We start from the raw sequence: 21,388 nt of genomic DNA, 5'->3' as shown, positions 1-21,388 counted from the left end.
GAGGGTTCTGTCCGGTGCTGGGCCCCCTGACTGGCACGGGGCCCTTCCGTGACATCACTGTGGCCGCTTTGATACCTCCTTCTGTGCCAGAGGGTCCAACCAAAACAAAATACCCTATAACATCCGGCGTTCCATCCCTATCTCTCTGAGCAGTCAGACGAGAGTACCACCAGCAAGGGGCTCCTCAACGACCCGAATGCCCCCACAGTAGCCCGAAAGGCCCTGAGCAACTAAAACGGCCCCTGGACGGTCGGAGGGGCCCTTAGCACGCATGGCTCTGAGCAGGCAATGCGACTCCCCAGCGGCCAAGGAGCCTTGGTCGTCACGGAGCCGACTGTGCGTCACTGGCGGTGCCTGACCGACAGATGGGCCGTCATCGGTTTAGCGGCCCTGATCAGTGCGCAGGGCCCTCCGGCGGGCATTGGTGTACCCGTCCCGCCGAAACCCCTGAATACGACCTCCGGCCGGCCTTACCGGCCCTTTGGGCGCTTAAATCGGGCCCTTGATCGTAGTTCCCGGGGGGCCTGATGGGGCTCGCGAACCCAGGGGGAGGGACGCGTGCCCCTGCACCATCTCTACATACACGCTGTTGCGCCTCAGTAAAAACACCGGCACAGCACACAAGGGACCTTTGGAACCACATAGCTGAGTATTTTGATTCTCCACATCTTAAGGGGATGCGTACAAATATAAGTGTAAACTTCAAATTCATGCTCATGCTGCCAAATTTTTAGATAAAACCAACTATAATTTTTGGTTTCAAAAGATTGGTAGAGGATTGGGAACGGCGTTATCCTTTGTGCGGGGCCCCAGCCAAATTGCGGGAACCCAGCCCAACAATGCGGGGGCTCAGCTCAACATTGGTGGGCCCAGCCCAACATTGAGGGGGCAGTGGCCCCCAAACCTATACAAACTTCCATGATCGACAGGTGCCATGTTCCGATTTCTAAAACAAAAGGCACTCTATACAAGATCGTGGAAGGATCCTTGGAAAACATTAGTTGATAAAACATTATAAAGCAGAGGATTTTTACCGGAAGTCACTGGACACAATCGCTGGCGCGCTCGCTTCGAATCCAGCACAAGTGGCAATAAAACGTTAAGGTCCAACTGTCCAGTTGACATTCGATTCATCAGCTCCCTTTTACACGCACCGCTTTCTCGCCCGGGTGTGTCAAAGCCCCCATCTGCCGCGCTCGGACAGTTTCCGATATCCGCCGCATGGTGTCTCTGCCTGCGCGGCGGGGCCGCCGCCGCCGCCCATGCGCCCACCGCCACTCCCGCCGGACCGCCCGCCTGTACGTGCGCCTATCGCTAGCCCGACCCACCACCATCATGAGCAACGTCCCGAACCGCGCCACCAAGTCCGGCTTCGCCGCCGAGGCTCAGAAGAAGGTGAGTGCCGGCGGCCGTCGCGCCGTCTCTCGGTCACGTGACGCGCCAACGGGGGGAGCAGTCGGGGGACAGCCTTGTGCAATCCAGTTTGGACACTGTTCACCAGAAGTTCTATGCCGCCGCGTATCGGCATGATTGTATCAGTGTGCGACCAGGCAGTGTATGATTGGAACCTAAAGTCCTGAGGATGTGTATATATTCGATCGGTTCGCATATCCGTTCTCCGTGAGATCCCTCCCATCCCCCCTCGCTGTTTCACACCTGTGGCGCCAACTGCCGCCGATAACAGGGATTCGCGTAGTGCTTACGTCAGTCGTTGTCACTATTTGGCTGAGTGAACTTTTGAATGCGCAGTACAGACCGGAGTCACTATGTCAGTCAGTTGCAAGATCGCATCGTGGACGTGGTTGTAATCTGGTCCCTGTATGGTGCCGGTAGCGATCGTAGTCTAGGGTATTAACACGATTCAGAGTTAGTCACAATCTCGATCACACTTCTTTCCGTAGCTTAAATCGAGGTTCGTGCCGCCTATCATAATACAGCAATCGTTGTAAGACGACTTCACGCAGCTCCTTCAGGCCACAATATACCAACCAGTATCGGAAAACAGCGATATTTTATAATCTTACCATTGCAAATAAAGTATTTACGATCTCATATCGGCGAGAGCGTTCACAGTACACCGATGCGTCAAAAGATGGCGATGGCTGATGATGGAGCGAGGCCTTCTGTCGCGGTAGCAAGAGAAAGGGGTAGAAGAACAAGAAGGGATAGGAGTAGGAGTAGTGCATGAGAAAGAGTGGGAACAGGAGTAGGAGGAGCGGTAAGGTTGGGGTTAGAGTAAAGGTTGGGTTTGGGGTTGGGGCTGGGGTTGGGGTTGGGGCATGTCATGTCATTGGGGTTTTACGATGCACCCAGCTGCTGAGGCTATATGGTGTCGCCTACTTCTCACCCTGGCAGGAAGGGCGGGCACCGCGGGGAATCGAACCCCGTACCTCTGGTTCCCCAGACGCGCAGTGATTAACGCAGACGCCTTAACCACTACACTACCGACACCTCCTTAGGTTAGGTTAGGTTAGGTTAGGTTAGGTTAGGTTAGGTTAGGCTATATTCCGGTAAATTGTTGCTCTTATACGGGCAGCAACATCATTTGCCGCTGCGGTGTCCAACAAAACAAATGCACATCGTTCATGGCGTGGCCACGACCGCGCCCAGCCCGTGGCTGTATGGCGTGTTGTTGATATAGTTCTGCCGTAATTATTATGCAATAGTTTTGGGGGAAGTAAGGCATAACGTGTTAAGGCAGGAGCGTTTCGCCCGTTGTTTTTTTACTTCAATCGCGACCCTTTTGTCATAGTCGTGCTTGGAACCAGACTAGAAAGATGCATCTGAGTTTGAGCGAAGTTTTTTTGTGGATAACGCTGTTGATAAGAAGACATAGCCCTTGGTCCATAGCATTCGATGATGTCATTGTCGTGTTATCGGCCTATGAGAAGGACCCTTGACACGATCTGATCACAGTTTATACCCGTTTACCGGGTTGAGGAGGCAGCAGCGTGACGTCATCTAGCAGGAGACCGCTGTGACAAACTGCATTTTCCGGTGCTGAAAAGTCGTCCGAGTGAGGAAAGACCACCACTTCAGCCCAAGCAGACACGCACGCACACACAATCAAGCCCACGTAGAAGGAGAATCGCGGGAATACTTCGCTAGTCGCGGTAATGGTACATGACTGGTCTTGCCGAACAACAGACAGTGGTTACATTACTGACAATATTGCAGCAGACCTTCACATCCCAGTGTACCTTAATAGGAGGCATTGACTTGCATACGCGGACATCAATCTGCATGTCCAGGCTCTCCAATGCGCATGCACTGGGGAGCTGGACAAAGGTAAAGATGTGTTCACCAAAATTGTCGTATATATACCTGTATATTTGTAAATGCAACATGTAACAAATCTAAACTTTAGAATAAAGCCCACGTTCATTGTGAAACGCCTTTAAGGTGATTGCTATAATTTTCATTCCAGTAACAATTCAGCCATGCCAGTAAACCAGAACCTATTTTTTTTTAATCGCATTCTTAGTCATGTGAAGTGTGATGAATACTGCATCTAGTCCAGGATGAAGGCAACCACGCCGCCACTGTCGTGTTCGAATAAGGTGCCATGCTCAAAATACCTGGCCAAATCAAAAAACCTTCTTCCGGAATACAACCGGGTCGTCGTCTCACAACCGGGCAATGATTTATCGGAAGCTGGCATCTGGTCGCCAGCTGGTATAGCAAGTCGCTAGTTAATGAATTTACCCAACTCATTATGCGATTATTCGTCACTCTTTTAGATAAGTGAAAACACTGAATTTTTGCGCGATTATAGAAGCGTGTGCCAGCAAGATGATATGGAGCCTGGACGAACCCTATAGCGAAAGGAGGGAAGTGTTTCACTTCGTTGGTATGAATGCCTCTTTTCTTCGGTCGGTCTCTGTTGTCGTTATTCGACATTGGAACCTAGCGAAGATGCGAAACACGCGATGTCTCCGTGATCAAAGCTCACCATGTGTAGAGACCAGCGTCATATTCACTCAGACGACGCGACACGCCACTCCTTTGCTTGCACACCCTGCACCCGCCCCCATCCCACAAGCTTCACCGATGTGTGCTGCAGTTGTCAGGAGTTCGTGAGTAATGTATGCAAGTTAGCAGTTTTTTCACCACTATGCGATGCTACGTTCGCATTTTCCGTGCAGTTCCTGCAGCCATCCGTTGGATTGACTACCGAACCTCACAAGCTTTTTCCGCGTTGCTGCATGTGAAGGGTTATGAACAAATTTTGAAGGAGCAATTATTTGCTGTTCTTGTCACTGAGACGTGACTGTTAAAATGTGATTTCTATAAACTAGATCACACAGGCCAATTCTGGATAATCATGCCACCTAATTTTGAACAAGTTGAAGCATTAATACCCGCATCAGTGATGTGATAAAAATCGGTGTTGGCGTCGGAAATATCTGTAAAATTTCGCCTTTCACCGCCAACGAGCTCTGAGTTAATGCATGGTCGAGAGCTCAGTCATCTTGTCTGATTGGCTGGCGCTTATGGATGTCGAGAATGCTACGCTTCCACCCAAACAGCCATATTTAGCGAGGATCCGTCACATGCTCTTGCCGCCGTATATCTTGTCACATGTGTGCACATTGACCTCTGTCAGTGCCGGCTTGATAAATGTGTGCTATCTGTTCGTTCGCGGGTCGCACCGGTCATTCAATCGGTCTCTCGGAAGTCGCCTTGCCCGCGGTAGCGGTCCACGTGCACCGTGAATCAGAGTTTGAACCCGTGTCGAAGCCTGAAACTGAGCCGGCGGTACGCAAGTCATGGCGGTTGGAGTCAGAGTTAGAGTCATGCCAGAGTCAGAGTCCGAGTCGAAGTCAGAGCCAGAGTCTGACCGGCGGCCGCAGACGGCCATCAGGCCGGCCGGCTCGCTCGCGACAGCTGGCCGGCCCCGATCGGACCGCGCGCGGGCAGCTCTCCGGCCCGGCTTTACCCAGTCATTTGTCACCGGCTCACGGGGCCGGCCGCACCGCGACAGGCGACCGCCCGCGGCCGGCGGCACGCGCCGCCCGGCGACCGCACGCGGCCGCCGCCGTCCGAGCCGCCCGGCAGATGACCGACCAGTGCCATGTCGACGACAGCCGGCGTCCAGCGTTCGAGTCTGGCGGCGGGGCAGACGACGCCGGGCTGGGGAGCAGATGACGCCGTGGGTCGTCATGCGTCTGGCGATGGTGCCGGACCGCACCGCCGACGTTGGTTGAAGGTGTCGCGGATGCTCTGGGTTTATGCGGCGGACGCTCCAGGGTCGGGGTGGGGATGCTCCTGGACATGCTGCCAGGAGTTCTGAGATGTACCTTTAACTCCCTTCGGTCGTGCCGCTAGCCCCGCTTGGTCACGCTTTGATGCTCTACGTTAGGTAGCCATTGCTGCTGCAGATCATGCTGCCCCAGATGCTGCAGCACGTGGGGATATTACGGAGTCCTCGGAGGACGTTGTCCTTTCCAGCTTGGGACTGTGCTCTGCCTCTCCGATGGGCTCTCTGAGCTCTGTCCGGTGGCACTGTAGCCTGCCTCTCCGCTGGGCCCCCGGCTGGTGCGGGCTGTGTACTCTCTCTCCGCTGGGTTCCCAGCTGGTGCGGACTGTGTCCCCCCTCTCAGCTGGGTTCCTAGCTGGTGCGGACTGTGTACTCTCTCTCCGCTGGGGTCCCGGCTGGTTTTGCAGGCGTCATCTCATCAGTAACTCTCCAACATGCTGTTGTCTTGTGATGAAAGGCATGTTCATGGGTGACGATCTCCAGACAATTGCTGCTGACGCAACGCTTTCTGACCGACGGGCATTTTCAACGGCCCAGTTGACCTTTTGGCCGACGGGTGCCTCCGCTGACCTCTGCGACCTCTGTGGCATTCCAGTCAACGGGCATATTTGCATCTGACCTCATTGGGCGCGACCTCGTTTCTTCCTTTTGGTGTAATGGCTTTGAGGGGTCTTTATTGGTATAGACCTAACAACGACCTCTGGCCTGTTGATTTGTATTTGTATGCCATGGGCGATGGGCCTTATGGGCCGATGGGCGACTGCCGTAGGCGATGGGCCCTATTCTGCGGGACGCAGATCCGTCACTTATTTTCTGCCGTCGGTTTGATTCAGATTTACTCGCCACATTCCGATCAGAATCAGAACACGTCGCTGTCTAACACCCGCTCCACCACATTCTATCCGCGAAGTCCTTACAGTGATTCCTCGTGTGCAACCCACCCTATCAAGCCTATTTGCTGGGGTCTCCGCAGGAGCCGGCTCCTCCCCCCCGGTACACCTCTTCACCCGAGGCGGCAGTCGGCGGCAGCCAGGCGGGCGGCATCAGGCGCGCCGCTGCCCGTGATCGCATGCACAGCGCCTGCGCGCTGGCCGCCTCGTCTGCCGCCTGCGGGCGCGGCCGGCCTCGCGTCGGGCGCAGCCAGCGCCCCCAGCGGCCGCCGGCGCAGGCTGGCCCAGCAGCGGCGCGCGGCCCGCATCACCATATAAGGCAGCCGGGCGTCGAGGCCATGTACGCTGCCCGGGCGGCCCAGAGCTCCGGGCAGGGCCCGGCCGGCCGGCGGGGTCGGTGGCGATGAATGGACCGCTCCCACGGAGTCTTGACGGAGAGAATGCGTGGTGTCTAGACGCAGGTGGTCGTACAGAAGGCATTGCCTTCGGTGATACGAATGCGAGACGATGAGGACGAGGAGGGCGAGTCAAGATGGCGGGGACCCCGCGGTGGTGGTGTCGTCTGAGATAACGCTGATCTGGAAAGTAGTGTCGGTCTTCAGCGGCCTTGTATGCAACCACGTCCCTCGAGACGGCGTCGTCACGCAACTCTGGCCTCTGAGGCGTCGGTGGACATTCCATCATACCATTGCGTTGGTCACGGATGGGCGATGTGTGCTAATACCTCCTCCGGCCGTCATCCGAACGCCGCAGGGTCTCGCCGGAATGTGCCAGTACAATGGCGTTTGTGACATCGGCTGGGTCATGACGAAGAGCAGCGTGATATTTTTGAGCGAACGGGCGATCGTACCAAGTTTGGCTCCCCTTGGCCATGGCCCAGCGCCCCACAGAGTCAGAGCAGGCGTCGGTTGGAGTAGGACCCATCTCATCATCGAGGGTGGGTGCCTTCCCGGGCTGTGCTGCACGGTTAATGCTGTCTGAAAGCCGTCTCATGTCCATCAAGTGATGATGTTGTCCTCGGTCTGACTCCGCCGGAAGTGAGTTTTCATGTCTTTTGCATCATCCCTGGCCATCTTCCCTGTCCAACGATCTCTGACGTAGGTCTCTGAATCTCCCGTCTCATCCGATTCTTCTTCAGCCTGGTACTGGCTGGCGTAGGTCTTCGCGTCTCCAGTCCCCGTCTGCCGACTCTCTCTCTCTCTCTCTCTCTCTCTCTTCTCTCTCTCCTTCTCTCTATCTCTCTCTCTCTCTCTCTCTCTCTCTCTATCTCTATCCTATATCTCTCTCTCTCTCTCTCTCTCTATCTCTCTCTCCTCTGGCTCTGTCTCGTATGTCTGTCTGTTGTCTGTCTGTCTGTCTGTCTGTCTGTCTGTCTGTCTGTCTGCGGCTGCTGTCTGCCTGTCTGCCTGTCTATCTATCTATCTCTCTCTCCTCTCCCGGTGTGCTACGAGCCGGTCCTCTGCCCGCCTCTGCCGCCTCGGTCTGCCGCGCGGCGGTCGGCGGTCAGGGTGCGGTGGCGCCGCCCCGGCCGGCCGTGACCTCCGCAGCCGGACCGGGCCTGGTCGGGCCGGCGCCCCGACCGGCAGATGGCAACCCGTTCTCAGCCGCGCCGCTCGAACCCGGCTGGCGCGGCCATGGCCCGGCCGGCCGGGCAGTGCATGCCCGCAGCAGCAGGCATGCACGACCCTCAGGGCGGACGATGTCCAGCATCCAACGGAAGCCTGTCGTCCTCGGAGGACGACGTTGGCTGCGGTGCGGAGTCGGTTTTCTGTGCGTGGAGGCGGGTGGCTCATCTTCAGTCCGGTGCTGGTGTAGGTACTTGGTTGTGCGGCAGCGCCTGGACTCAGAGCGGCCGCGGTCTGGTGCAGGGATTCTAAGGGTAGTGAGCTGTCCTCTGAGAGGCTGCGATGTGGCGCCACTGGGACGCTCCTCGCAGGGCAACGGCGCTGCAGCGGTAGCGCTTGCCACAAAGAGCTTCGATGACGATGTACCCGTCGGGGCTGTTCTGGGCGAGTGCGTAGCGAGGGTCGCACCGTCGTGACTCATAGAGCACCGGGCAGGGGTGAGGCCGGCCGTCGACCCAACCCCAGGGGCCCACCAACCGTTTGCCGCTCCCAACGGCCCGCACGGCCCAGCCCGGCGCCGCGCCGAGCGGAAAGATACGGCTATTTGAATGTTGGCGGTTAATCCACGCCGGGCTGCGCCGTGCTGAGTTCGTGCCGCCCCACCTGTCAGTTTTTATAATGGCCCGAGAGAGGCTCGGCGGTTAGGGGCACGTGTGGGAGGCCGGGATCCGGTCTGACGGTGGGTGCGTCAGGCTGGGTGAAGGGATCGGCCGCACACCCCTGTAGACGTAATCAGAGGCAGGGGCTCACAGCAATCATCTCGAAAGGACTTGATACACAAACAGTTCTCCAATCTTTTTGTTTTATTCCAGTGGATAGGTTTGATTTCGAAAAAGAATTATCAACTTGTCGATGCCGAGCGACGTGAATATTTTCTTTTTTCGATTTTCCTTGTGCCGTACGCTTTTCTCTTCTACACAGTCACAATGAAAACACCACTACCTGATACAGGGGGCGTGGCAGGACGGACACAGCGCACAATTAATATAGCGTGATGGAAAACACCAAGTGAAACGACACATATGACATGAATCAGGAGCGCTTGCTGCAATTCCTAAGGTACTCAAGCTAATGACTTTTAGCTTGGGCTAATCGCTGTAATGACCGGACACGGCCTTTCGTCATGGACACGATGGAGCTGGGAACGTGGGAAACCAATAGCCTGTGCAGCAGGACTTGGGCGAATTGGTCGAAGCCACGACAAGAGTACCAGGTGTACCTGTGGCCCTGCTCGGTTGCCCGGAACCGGTCTTAACGGGATCAGGCTGCATGTGTCTAGGCACGCTGCAGTCGGTGTCAAGTACCACGTCACATCTCGTGCGATAAACGTGAAAGCTCTGACTCAATCACATGCAACTTAGAAAGTTGACTGCGTCAAAGCGACGCAATATCTGAAAAACATCCTGCTGAATCGTCCCACAAATAAAGCGTTTACCTCTTGGATGCAATGCAGTCTTTCGACTTCCCCAAGATAAGGCTGGGTCACGGCTGGGTCAGACGCAAGCTCCCCTCCCACCCGGGCCTGGTGCGGCCCTGTCTTGGCTCTCAGTCAGCCTGCTTCGCGAACGCACGCTCATCGAGGGAGGGAGGGGGAGGGGGGAGGCGTTTGTCCCCTATCGCCTCGGAGCAATGCAGGATCCAAGGGTTATGGTCCAAACGAGGCTGTACCTTTGCTTTTTGTCTCCACAAAAGTTGCAGAAAGGCTGTCCTTTCTGAATAGTTTGATTGAATTTTAATATCATATGCCTTACTTGCATTACTTGATACCCTCCGCCTGCGTTGACTCGAGTACGCATATCCTGTATGGTGTGGTATGGTATCCATATCCAGTATGGTGCTGCATATCCTGCGTGTTGAGAAAATAGAAGCCTTATAAAGTACCAGTACATGCAAACAATCGCAGTTAAGTAAAGGCGGACTATCCTATTTGTTTGCTTCTGGCATCACATCAACATTCAGTTAGGTAAATAAAGAGCCATTAGCTTTACGTATGCTGTTCAGCGCATTAGCGAGGAACATTGTTCACATGGATAAGAGAGTAGTAATAGCCTTATTACTCAAGAAAAACTAGGAGAAAAGCCCAACTATATCTCCATTCTTCTGGTTTTTCTCCGAGGACTAAGGCTATTACTACTGTCTTAGCTGCTATATGTATCCCCATAACACTGTGCCTCTTCCCGCTACCAGCTCAGTCTGTGCCGGCAGTCCGGCGTCCGTTGAGCGGCCCCGCTAAGATCGGCCACCAGGCGCCGGGTCAAGGTCGTCCCCCTCCGCACCCCAACACTGTGTGTCAAAAGCGCGGCAGGCTGTCACAGCACCTGTGCTGCAGCGCGCTGGCGGGCCGCGCCCGCCGACGAAGGCTCGTGCATCGGTCGAATGTCGAGCCACAGGCAGCACCAGAGCTCGCTCGTCGCTGACGACAAGCGAGATGTGCCCACAGCTTTGACCCGCGCACGTGCTGCAGTTTGTGGCGCAGTCAGCTTACTACAGCAGCCATTTAGCCGCCGAGAGGATGGGATGTTGCACGCCTTATGCTCTGGCAGATTGGCAGAACAGAGAGCTGGATGCCATGGGTTGACTCAGAACACCCCTGGTCGTAAAAGAGCGAGAGAGGGTTGTCGCCTCACCAGCCTTGCGTGATCTACCGCAGGGGCCGCTGTTGCGAGTGATATTATAGTCTCTCCGGTGGTAATTATAGCCTCTCCGGGAACCGTCCAGCGCAAAAACTTTTGATCGCGCTTCTCAGCAGCATGAGATCCGACTGAGATCGCTCGGAGATGGTTGCCGTGACCGGGGCACTTTAGAGCGCTCCGGTGGCCCCGAACAGGTGGGTGTGACCCCGTGTCGGGCCTGAACGGGCTGGTGTGGACCCCGCGGCAGGCCCGGACGGGCGGGTGTGACCCGCGGCGGTCCAGGACGGGCGGGTGTGACCCGCGGCGGTCCAGGACGGGCGGGTGTGACCCCGCGGCGGTCCAGGACGGGCGGGTGTGACCCCGCGGCAGGCCCGGACGGGCGGGTGTGACCCCGCGGCGGGCCCGGACGGGCGGGTGTGACCCGGACGGGCGGATGTGACCCTGCGGCGGGCCCGGACGGGCGGGTGCGACCCCGCGGCGGTCCAGGACGGGCGGGTGTGACCCTGTGGCGGGCCAGGACGGGTGGGTGTGACCCTGTGGCGTGACCCGGACGGGCGGGTTGTGACCCTGTGGCGGGCCAGGACGGGCGGGTGTGACCCCGCGGCGGGCCCCTCCGCCGCGTCCGTCCGGTCCCGTTGGTCGCGCCGGACACGGCCGGCTGAGCGGCGCGGCCGAGCGCCGCCGGACGCTAACTGGGACAAGGTGGCGCGCTGGGGCCGCGCACAGAAAAACGCGCCGCCGCCGCCGCCGCCGGCCGCGCACGAGGTCAGCACGCGCTCGACCACAAACAAGGGTGCGGGCGGCCGCCGGCGCGTCCGCAAACGGGGCAGCGGGGGTGGTGTCTGCACGTCCATAGACGAGAGTCCGTCGTGTTGCCTGTGAGCCCACAGAGATCTGGGTACCGCCTGCTCATTCTGGTCTGCTGCTTGCTCGTTTTGGAGTGTCACCTGTTCGTTTTGAGTGCCAGCTGTGCCTCCACAAAAAGAATGTCGATGCTGGCTGTTGACGTACATACAGGAACGCATGACATGGGCGCAGCGATAGACGTTAGAAGATCCTTAAACTTAGTCTTTCGAACAGCGTTCAAACAAACCCATTGAAGACAGTAGCATCGCCATCAAGTGACTCTCTTATCTCGTCAAGTGACTCTCTTATCTCGTCAAGTGACTCTCTTATCTCGTCAGTCACTATTTTTCTATTCAAAGTGGTTAGGAATGACGGATAATATCCCGGAAATTCCCTGTAGGCCTGGGTACTAATTGTCCGCCACCAAGCACTCCTGTCAAGAGGGCGTCACCACGGCATCATCGCCAGCTATTTGCTTTTCCTTGCCAGCTGTTCCGCTCATTTTCTCAAGCAATTTTGATCTCTCCTGTAAATGTCTTGGAGGCTGCAGTCGGCCTGGAGCCTTCTGACCTGGACGAATGGCTGACGGAAGACACGCGCCATTGATGCATTGAGAGGTGGAAATAATCTTCAAAGTATGGTTGGCAACTGTTCCAAGCTTTTGTTTCAACTTTTTCCTCAGTGGACTTGGCCGATCACACGCCAGATATGGGTTCCAGTGGAGCTAGAGACGGAATGATGTTTCTGGTTCAGAAGATAAAACCGTGCCTAATACAGGCGTTGCATAACGAACAGCTCGCATTCCATTCTTTCACATATAATGCCTTGTCTACGGAGGAATGTCGACTTTCGATCAATTTCGATTTTTATGTCATTGCACCGAAGCATAAATCCCGCACATTCGGTCACTGTCCATTCGCTGACAGAAGGCTAAATTCCAACCTCATCAGCCGCACAATGCATTCATGTCGTGGTTGGAAACGTCCGTCACAACTGTCCGTTGCAAAAGCCGGATCAATGCGGCGATTTCCATGAAGCCGTACTCTCCCGTTTTTAGGCTGCTTACGGTGGCTACCCGCAACATGGCTGATGGCCGCCAGACAGCGCGAATGATCGCGGTGGGCAGCAGCGCAGCCACACATTCCACCGTGCTGAGCCGACATCCGGGTTCGCGTGACGTCAGATCGCGATGATGTGATCGATGACGTAACCGCCGCTCCCAGCAACAGCACACCGCGCCGCGGCGTCGGCGATGTCTGCCGACTGATACACTCAAGGGCGCGGAGGCGGGAGGGTGGAAGGCTCCGGAGTGATGACGGGCGCCTTCGCTGTGTGAGGACGGAGGGGGGCGGGGAGGGGGGGGGGGGGGGAGGAGCGTCACATGCGTTCCCAGAATCCGCCACTACGCCCGTCATCGCATTCTCACAAAGCTGACTCCCTTCTGCATCCGTTCCAATGCTCACCGGGTGGGAGTCCGCGCCGACACGCGCCCTCAGCTCGCTTCCCCGGCCGGGAGCTGCCGTTTGCGCCGACACGTTCCGGCGCTCCTGACGGCCATCGAAGCTGGGAGCGGGGGTGCCGGCTGGACGCGCCGCCGGATCGCCGGCCGGCGGCCCTCAGCCGTCAGCGTGACGGGGAGCGGCCCGGTCCGGTCCCGTACGGCCGTTTGGCCCGGCCTCCCGGCGAGCGGGCGGCGACGGCTCGCCACGGTGGGTGCGGAGCCGGCGGCGTCGCGCAGGTCCCGAGGAGACGGACGTGTTCTGCAGAGACGGTGGGTCCTGCAGAGACGATGGGTGCCGCTGATACGGATGTGTGCCGCTGAGACGGGTGGGTCCTGCTGAGACGGCGGGTCCCGCTCAGACGAGTGTATGCCAGTGAGACGGGACAAATCGCGAAAAGCCGTCACCCTCTGACATCACAGCTGAGTCACCAGCGCTGCAGCAAGGCCTGATCGGGCATCGGACGAGGGTGGCCCAGTGACGTGGCGCGCGCAAACAGGCCGGGAATTGGAGCGAGGACGCGAGGGGAGCAGGCAAACGTGTCCCGCATGTACACGTAAACACCAGCTCGCCGCACGCTTGCAACGTTAGGTAACGCCCGGACAAGAGAGCATGCGGCGACGAAGCTGGTGCGATTGGCGCGTGCAGTGTCTGAGAATCCCCGCACTAGAGCATGCGGTGACAGGCGGTGCGGTGTACGCGCACATCACTCGGAGACGTTCGGACAGCACGCAGCGCCGAATTTGAGCTTGGATGGCCGGGCTGGCTGCAGCAGCCTCACGGCTGAACAGTCAGATGGACCGCGCCGCAGATCTGGCCCTCGTCTGCGCTGGCCCACGCGCCGACGGTCGAACAGGCTCGGGTTCGGCCCTTCCGGTGCCGGCAGTGGGACTGACATCACCCGCAGGAAGCAGCGCGCGCAGCTCTCCTGCCGAAGAGGTCGGCCGGAAGCGGATTGGTCTGGATAGCGGCTGGGACCGTCGCGTGTTGACCATGGGCGCTTGGCTGTTCTCCGACGAGGACCTCAGTGACCGAGAATTAGGCACATCGCTGGGAGACGAGTATTCTGTGCACAGCTGCAGTCACGGCGTTCGATCCTGGTGCGGTCAGGTTTGCATCATGTCTCAGCGCGTTGAACGTCATGATGATAAATATTTCCTTTCCTGTTCACGAACACCATGGAAAAACCGTGGAAAAATGAACACAAGCATTGTATCTATAGATGATGACTACCTGCCGCGCTGCAGACCATTTCGAGCCCTTGTCCGCTGAAGACACTCCAGCACGCGCTTTTAAATTGCAGTAGGCTGTGTTGCGACACCCGTTAGGCCTGGGCATGCAATTCTCGGGAGGAAGTTCGTGGTGCCTTTAGGCCCCTTCGGCGGTTGTTGTTGAGCATAAGAATACTTTAGGAACCTAAAAGCGCCTAGACATACAACCAACTTCTCTAAAATTACACAAAACAGGCCAAAACCCGATGACGTATTGGATGCTGGACATGGCTTGCGTAGTCAACCATTTTTAGCTGTCCTTCCGATGATCATAAGCAACGCTACAAATGCAAATGCTTTGATGCCGTAGTTTTCAATCTTCAGCCCATGTTGTGGGCGTCACAGCTTTTAAGGTAGCTCATACCGGACCAGAGATGTCAGATTCCAACTGGGTCATCGTGTCGTGAGCCGTGACCCATTCATTGTGCACGCCGCGAAATGCCGTACCGGTGCTGCCGGCCTGTGCGATTGCAAATGTCGTATTTTGAGCGAGCCAAAGGCGGCTGACGTGGCTATATATGGCAAGCCGTAGTGCAACTCCCTGAAATATCGACTTATCGGGCCCATCGGGCCTGGAAGGCATCAAGGATGCCGTGACCGGTTTGGGCCAGGTGGCTTGCATGGAGACAATCATATTCGGGAACATTCCGACAACTGCGAAACGTTATATCCAACACTTTGTTGCTAGGACTTGTCTCAATACCGTTCATGCGAAAATTTCCCTTTACTTCTTTTTGCACTGTTTCAGTATTTTTTTAGCTCACGGCGATGATATTTTATCACTCGATAAACAGGGAGTGTCTGTTGCAGTGAAAATGGGCTTTTTGGGGCAATTTTGATTACGTAAGCATGTGCGTGCGTGATGTGTGCATGTACTACGAAAAGCGCTCGGACACGTTCGTCTTTACATAAATGATCTTCCGATCTCTGCGTAAGCTGTCTCAGCACTTGCAACCGGGGCAAGTTACATCACTAACCGGCTGAGTCACTCGACCACTCCTACCCCGCCGCTCGGACACAGTGCACGTGCAGGATCGGACTGTCCTCGACACGGCCGCCGCGTTGCCGGCCGTGACATCAGCTGTTGCCACGGCCGCCGCCTGGTGCGCTGCCCGACATGGAACGAGGCGGACTCCGAGGACCGCAGCCCGCGGCTCCGCCCCGTGGCGCGCGGCGCGGTCGTGGACGGCGGGCGGCGCGCGTCGGACGGCGCCCGCCGAAGAGCCGCCCTCCTCCTCCCGCCTCTCGCGGCGCGGCAGGTGGCGCAACACGACCGACAAACGAGACGCGCTTTCCCGGGCGGCGGGTCAGCCGCCGACCCAGAAGGTCGCGTGTCTCGCCCGGACCGCGGCTGGCCGGCCTGCGAGCAGATAATCGCGCCCTCTCGCGCTTATTAGGATGGCCCGCCACGATCGTGGCGCACTTTCACCCGGCGACGCGCGAACGGCCCGCGCCGGAGCGGCGCGCGCAGCGCCACCGGCCGGACCAGAAGACGACGGTGCCGGCGCCGTCCGGTGCCAGCGGAGTGCTTTCTCGGCTATCCTTTCGCCAACATGGCAGCTGTTGCAGATGTGATGATGAAATAGTGAGGCCGTGTTAATTTAGCCCTCGACCTGATCGAGGGTGGATTGGTCAGGCGCAAGTTGGAGGCCGTTGAATCGTCGGGGACTTAGACGCGATTGCCAACGGCCGCAATGTGAAAATGCACAATAACATTAAAGCAGGGTACCGCTTTATCTCTGCTTTGGATGAGACACTTGCGTAGTCGGATGCCTGATAAAATTCTGCTCCATTGACGGTCCGCCGCTGCCTAATTCTTGACAATCCATCTCCGACCGCGATGGATGGCTGTTTAAGTCGCCCGGGACATGCTATGATGGACTCGAAATGAGTGGTTAGATCCATTGTGCATTGTCCTCAGGTTTTCTACGTCGGGGAGCGATGAAAAATGGATGAACTGGTTAACCACCTAATGAACATTTGGCGGAATACAATATCCGCCTACTTGACCAATCGAACTAAGATACATGACTTTGGTAATTGAAGACCATGATCGGAGCAATCAGCGCGAAAACCAGCATAAAGCCAGACGTTCCACTTACGCGGTAGCGTGTGAGAGATCTTTGATGTATTTATTGGAAGGTTCGTGGGACAGAAGAAACAATATAGTACTATCTGTTACTGATATCCGCCGGTGAAGATCAACGGTTCTACACCTGCGGAAGTGTTACATTTTGTTTGCACCGGTGGATTCCTCGAGGCCGGGAGCGATGGCTTATTCTTAACTGATTTAGTCCCCATTTAACCTGACATTGTGGACCACTGCTATTGGACTGTGAATTGTTTTGTCGACAGGATACCGAGCCCTGTGGTACCAGCTTGTGCAGCACGCCAAGATATCCTTTCCCGTCCTTCTTCAGGAAGAGCACAGCCTGTACCCCTAGAATTTGAATCAATGCGTAATCATTACCGCGCTGATTTTAGAGAAACTCCGCTCAGTTTGTTTTTTTTTATTCCCCTCGTGCATGTGCAAAGTCGTAAGAATAAACGCCATTACCCTTTGCACCTGCCTGGATAATAGCGGGTCATTTGAGCGGTCTATGCTGCGGTGCCCTTCGTTACATATCGTGCTTACGCTTCCAGCCCAAGCCGCGAACACATTGGTATGCTGGCAGCGGTCTGATAAAAAACCGTAACGTCCTGGCCAGCTTTCCCCGCATTGGATAACATGCACAACGAAAGCGGTCCTCAGGAGCGGGCCCAGAGGGAGGTCAACGGGGCAATGGCCTCTCCCAAGGCAGTGAAATTTGCCAGATTTGTGCGTGTTTTAAGCGCTAAAGACCCCAAATTTGGAACTTGGTCACCAAATAAACTATGTTCGCTCTCAAGGTGCCGTGCGGGATCCATTCTGGGTCACCCTAGATAGTTGTTTCCAAAGACAAAGACTTCGAGTCCGTTTTTAGAGAACAGAACGTCTGGCCGCCTTTCTCAGTCGTCTCCAAATAAGGACTTTTACCATGTAGGCAGAGGCCGTGATGCGGTGACGCCAGCAGGGCCGCGGAGGGTCGGCGATTCCGAGACGGCGCGGCGTCTGGCCGCCAGACAGCCAGACACCGCCGCCAGACAGCCGGACAGTCCGGAGACCGAGACGACTGTCACAACGGTCGGCGCAGACAGTGAGAACGCTGTGGGGCGGCGGTCGGCCCAGACAGAGCAGCAGAACAGTTCGCCGGGCGCTGCGCTGGCAGACTGGGACCGACCGCGCCCCGGTCTGGCCCAGACAGCGGCACGGGACGCGCGTGATCCGCGTATCAGGCCGGCTGCTCTTACCATCCTGCGATCCGGAAACCAGGCCCAGTCCCTAACGCGCGATACCGTTATCAATACCGGGTAGGCTGGACTCGTAAATCGATCCCGCCTGCTGCCGATATCTACGGTAGCCCGGCGTTGAGCGACGCCGGCCGCCCCTCTCGCGCCAGCCTGCTCCACGGGCGCCGTGGAGGAGCTGAGGCAGCGTTCGTGCGGCCGCAGGGCGATGACGTCACACGCCGGCCGGACGTCTCGCGGCCACAATAGCCGCCGCCGGCGCCCGGGGCCCTCAGCAGCCAGAGGTCGTACAGAGGTCACCGGCGCCGAGCCGGCGGGGTCACGGAGAAGGGTGGGGCAGCGGCGGGTGCAGGAGGCGGAGTCATGTCTGCATCCTCCGGGCGGGAGGGCGAGGCGTAGGCAGTGAGCGTGCGGTACGATGGCGTCGCTCGCGAAACATTCCGAGACCGGCCAAAGAGGCCTCCGAGAAGCCATGCTGCTAGTGCATCAGCCGTCGCCAGGCTTGGTATGCAGCTGCAGTTTACGACTCACCGTCACACAAACAATCTGCTGAGCCGCCACCAGCGGCACGGCATCTGTCACTGTTCCGCTCCCTCGACTTTCACCCGACACGCCCAGACATATACGCGAATCAGTTCAGAACGTGGGCGGCATTTAACACCGCAAACACGGCACGCAGCATCCCCTTACGCCCGCAGAAGCACGCCATGGTTGTTGAAACTATCAAAGCTCCACAGACGCTGAATCTGTGGCCCATCCCTCACCTTTGCCAATATGCACGAATCACTGATGGGGTTGGGGCGTTCTCTGCGAGTTCTGACACCGCGTCCGTCAACAGATCATGAGCAAGTACAGCCCGGAGCTGGCCAGCCAAGTGCTCGCGTGGATCGCGGACATCACCGGCGAGAACATCAACACCAGCGGTGACAACACCAACTTCTGGGAGACACTCAAGGATGGCACCCTGCTCTGCAAGTGAGTTCCTTCAGGGAGCACTTCGGACCACTGACGCTGGGGAACGCATCACGAATGTTTCCTGAATGCCTGTGATTTTTCTTTGAAGAGAACTCGACCTCCCATGAGAAACTAATGCTTGCTGAATACCTATGATTTTCTGTATGAAAAAGGCTGGACCTCCCATGAGGTAAATAAGAAAAATTGCAAATGCATACACTGTTTATCATCTTCCTGCTTGGGGCTGGGCTTCCCTTCTCTTTGGATTCGCCAGCGTATTCGATGAAGCGTCGATTGATCCCGTCTGTTGGCCTGCCGAATATGCCAAGCTCTCCAAGGTTTATCGGGCCGACACTATGTCCTCTTATCAAGTGCGAAAACAGCAGGAGGTCGCGTGGCGGTCAAATAAACCGTAGCGCACGGGGCCGATAGAGGGGCCGGCACGGGCAGCTGTCCTGGCGACTCCCCCCGGTCGAGTGGGCGCGCCACGAGAGGGCGCTGGCTCCGCCGACACGGCGCCGCCCGGCGCAGCCGCGCGCGGGCCGGCGCCTCGCAGTCGACGTAGCTGGCGGGCTGCGGTCGGTGACTGCATAAACAGAGGGCGGGCCGCGCCCTGTCACCGCGCCGCGCGCCGGCCCGTCGGCGCCGGTGACGAATCAGCGGCGCCCGCAGGCCGAGACCTCTCGCCGCGGGCCGGCGCGGCGGAGTTGGCCGGGCTGCGGCCGTCGCGGCCGATGATAACCGCCCAGTCGACTCGGGTGCTCACAGCGTGAAGGCCATCGCCCCGAGTCGGACTGTGGCTCCGGGACTCGGCGTCGCTGACCGTTCGAGGTCCGACTGACGCGCGCGGATCAGCCCATCAGCCACAGTGACGGTGCTGGCTTAGTCAGCGCTAGATCGGACCTGGCGCTAGGGCGGTGTGCTCCTGCATCCGAGGGCCTCTGTATCACCGAGAAGGCCATCGTACAACACACACGGACCGCTCTAAGGCACGATGTCATGCGATGAAGTTATGATCACGCGTGATGCACTTAACGCGGAATGCCTCATTTTATGTGAACAATTCGCCAGCATCAATGATATTTGTGACCAAGTGATTTCGGGCAGAGTCTTTGGCATATCACAGCGTACCATGCTAACCGCACAAAGGCTTTTATAGGTTCGTAAATAAGCGACAATCACCAAGCTCTTGTAAATGTGCTCAGTCGTGACCGGAAAGGGATGCTTTCCCCGGCAACATTTTTGTGGAGTTATGATAACCGGCTTCTTAGATGCCAACTTGCAAAGGCCTCACGTTCGAGCCGAGTCGTGCAATCGACTCCGGAAGCAGCCCATGATGCAATACCCCGTGGCAGGAGTAACATTGGGATAACGTCCTGCATTGTACTTACGTGTCGCGCGGTTTGTCAGCCTGTCAGCCCCTCAAACTCGACATTCATCACCCGTTGCGGTCATTTCGGTGGCTGACGTGCTCCTGTGGGATTCCCTTCACTACCACCAAACGGATGCCAATATTTGATCGAAGTATGGGCGGTGTGTAATTTGTCGTGCACCTGAGCTGCAGCGTGAACAACCATAGAGGACGCCATCTGAGTCGGCCGCCCCGTCCTGACTTGATGCTCCGCCTTCACAGTTTGGTCAACGAGATGAAGCCTGGCAGCGTCAAAAAGATCCAGCAGAGCAAGATGGCCTTCAAGTGCATGGAGAACATCAACAACTTCCTGGCGGCCTGCCGGGCAATGGGCGTCACATCGGAGGAGCTGTTCCAGACGGTTGACCTGTGGGAGCAGCAGAACCTCCACATGGTGGTCATCTGCCTGGAGTCGCTCGGACGCAAGGTCAGTGACCCGACCGGCATCGGGCGCGCTCGGTGCGACGGCGTGGGCCGTTTCTCACGCTTCGCCAGCCCGGCGCAGTTCGAAGTCCGATAGATTGTAGGTTTGTCACTTTTTTATTATTAATATTCTCGGCGCAGAAAGATTCGCGTTAAGAACGTTGATGGTCACGATAGCTGAAAGACGTGCTCGTGTGTTCCTACCAAAGTATGTTTTTTTAAGTTGTGAAGAACGTTCCAATTAACTTTCCCACAACCAAGCGGTGGTAACTAACCAGGGTAGGACTGGGTGGATATCGGAGCATACGCAACGCCATTTTGGTCCTTATGGTGTTGCACGCCAAAACTGCAGCATGACCAAGGGAAAATAGTAAGACTGGTGCGTTCGTTCATTTCACAATCGGACTGAAGCTGCCCGTCCGCCTGACCGAATGACGACGTTCCCTTCGCAGGCGCCGAACTTCGGCAAGCCCGGTCTCGGACCCAAAGAGGCGGAGAAGAACGAGCGTCAATTCACCGACGAACAACTCAACGCCGGCAAAAACACCATCGGTCTGCAGATGGGCAGCAACAAGGGCGCCACCCAGTCTGGCATCAGCTTCGGCAACACCAGGCACATGTAGGCGACGCGCGCCGGCCTTCAACTCGCTGCTGTGTATTTATCATTCCCTGAAGCGCCCCGACGCCGAGGTGTATTTAATTCCGCGTGAGGTAGCACGAGAGGAGGCATCACGTGGACGTCCGATGGTTGAGAAATCGCATTTAAGGGGCTTGTTATCGAATCGGGTCGCAATTTTTGTCCTTGTAGAGCGCGTGTTCGGCGTCACAGTGTCCGACGCGTCTCCCGTCGCTCTACGGTGCAATGTCGAACGTGATGATGCGGTCACGACCAGGGACCACTTCTTCCTGAGACAGTCCTGTTCTTATTGTGCCTTCCCTTTGTGGTGTTAACCATAACGTTTTTTTTACAATAAACGTTTCAACTGTAGCAGTGGTGTCGGCTTGGTTCAGGTCACCGGAGGTGGTTGCATGGGTGGGGGGATTGTCAAAGGAAGAATAGGAGCATTACGCGGGTGATAGAAGATAACATCACCAAATGTGTTATTTTAAAGAGGGAGACAAGATGAGAAGTTGGGCATTCTAGACTAATGCGATCATCAGACACGAGCCGCACCAAACCCCATTCACGGGTATCGTAACGCGCGCCTCTAAAGCACATCGCATGAAACAATGCAAGGACCACGTATGT

General features: G+C 56.9%; 1 protein-coding gene across 1 annotated transcript; it reads left to right on the top strand.

Moving 5' to 3' along the window:
- The first annotated feature begins 1,310 nt into the window (after window positions 1-1,310).
- LOC119101395 (transgelin calponin-3) lies at window positions 1,311-21,127 on the top strand. Its single transcript, XM_037224730.1, has 4 exons — window positions 1,311-1,395; window positions 18,190-18,326; window positions 19,939-20,143; window positions 20,592-21,127. Exons 1-4 carry the CDS (start codon window positions 1,336-1,338, stop codon window positions 20,760-20,762), a joined length of 573 nt encoding a protein of 190 aa, XP_037080625.1. The 5' UTR covers window positions 1,311-1,335; the 3' UTR covers window positions 20,763-21,127.
- The last annotated feature ends 261 nt before the right edge of the window (window positions 21,128-21,388 follow it).

The sequence above is a fragment of the Pollicipes pollicipes genome, unplaced genomic scaffold, assembly GCF_011947565.3.
Source record: "Pollicipes pollicipes isolate AB1234 unplaced genomic scaffold, Ppol_2.1 Scaffold_4881;HRSCAF=5763_pilon_pilon_pilon, whole genome shotgun sequence".
NCBI lineage: Eukaryota > Metazoa > Arthropoda > Thecostraca > Pollicipedomorpha > Pollicipedidae > Pollicipes > Pollicipes pollicipes.
Note: the sequence above shows the minus strand (reverse complement) of the source record. Positions and strands in the feature narration are given on the sequence as shown.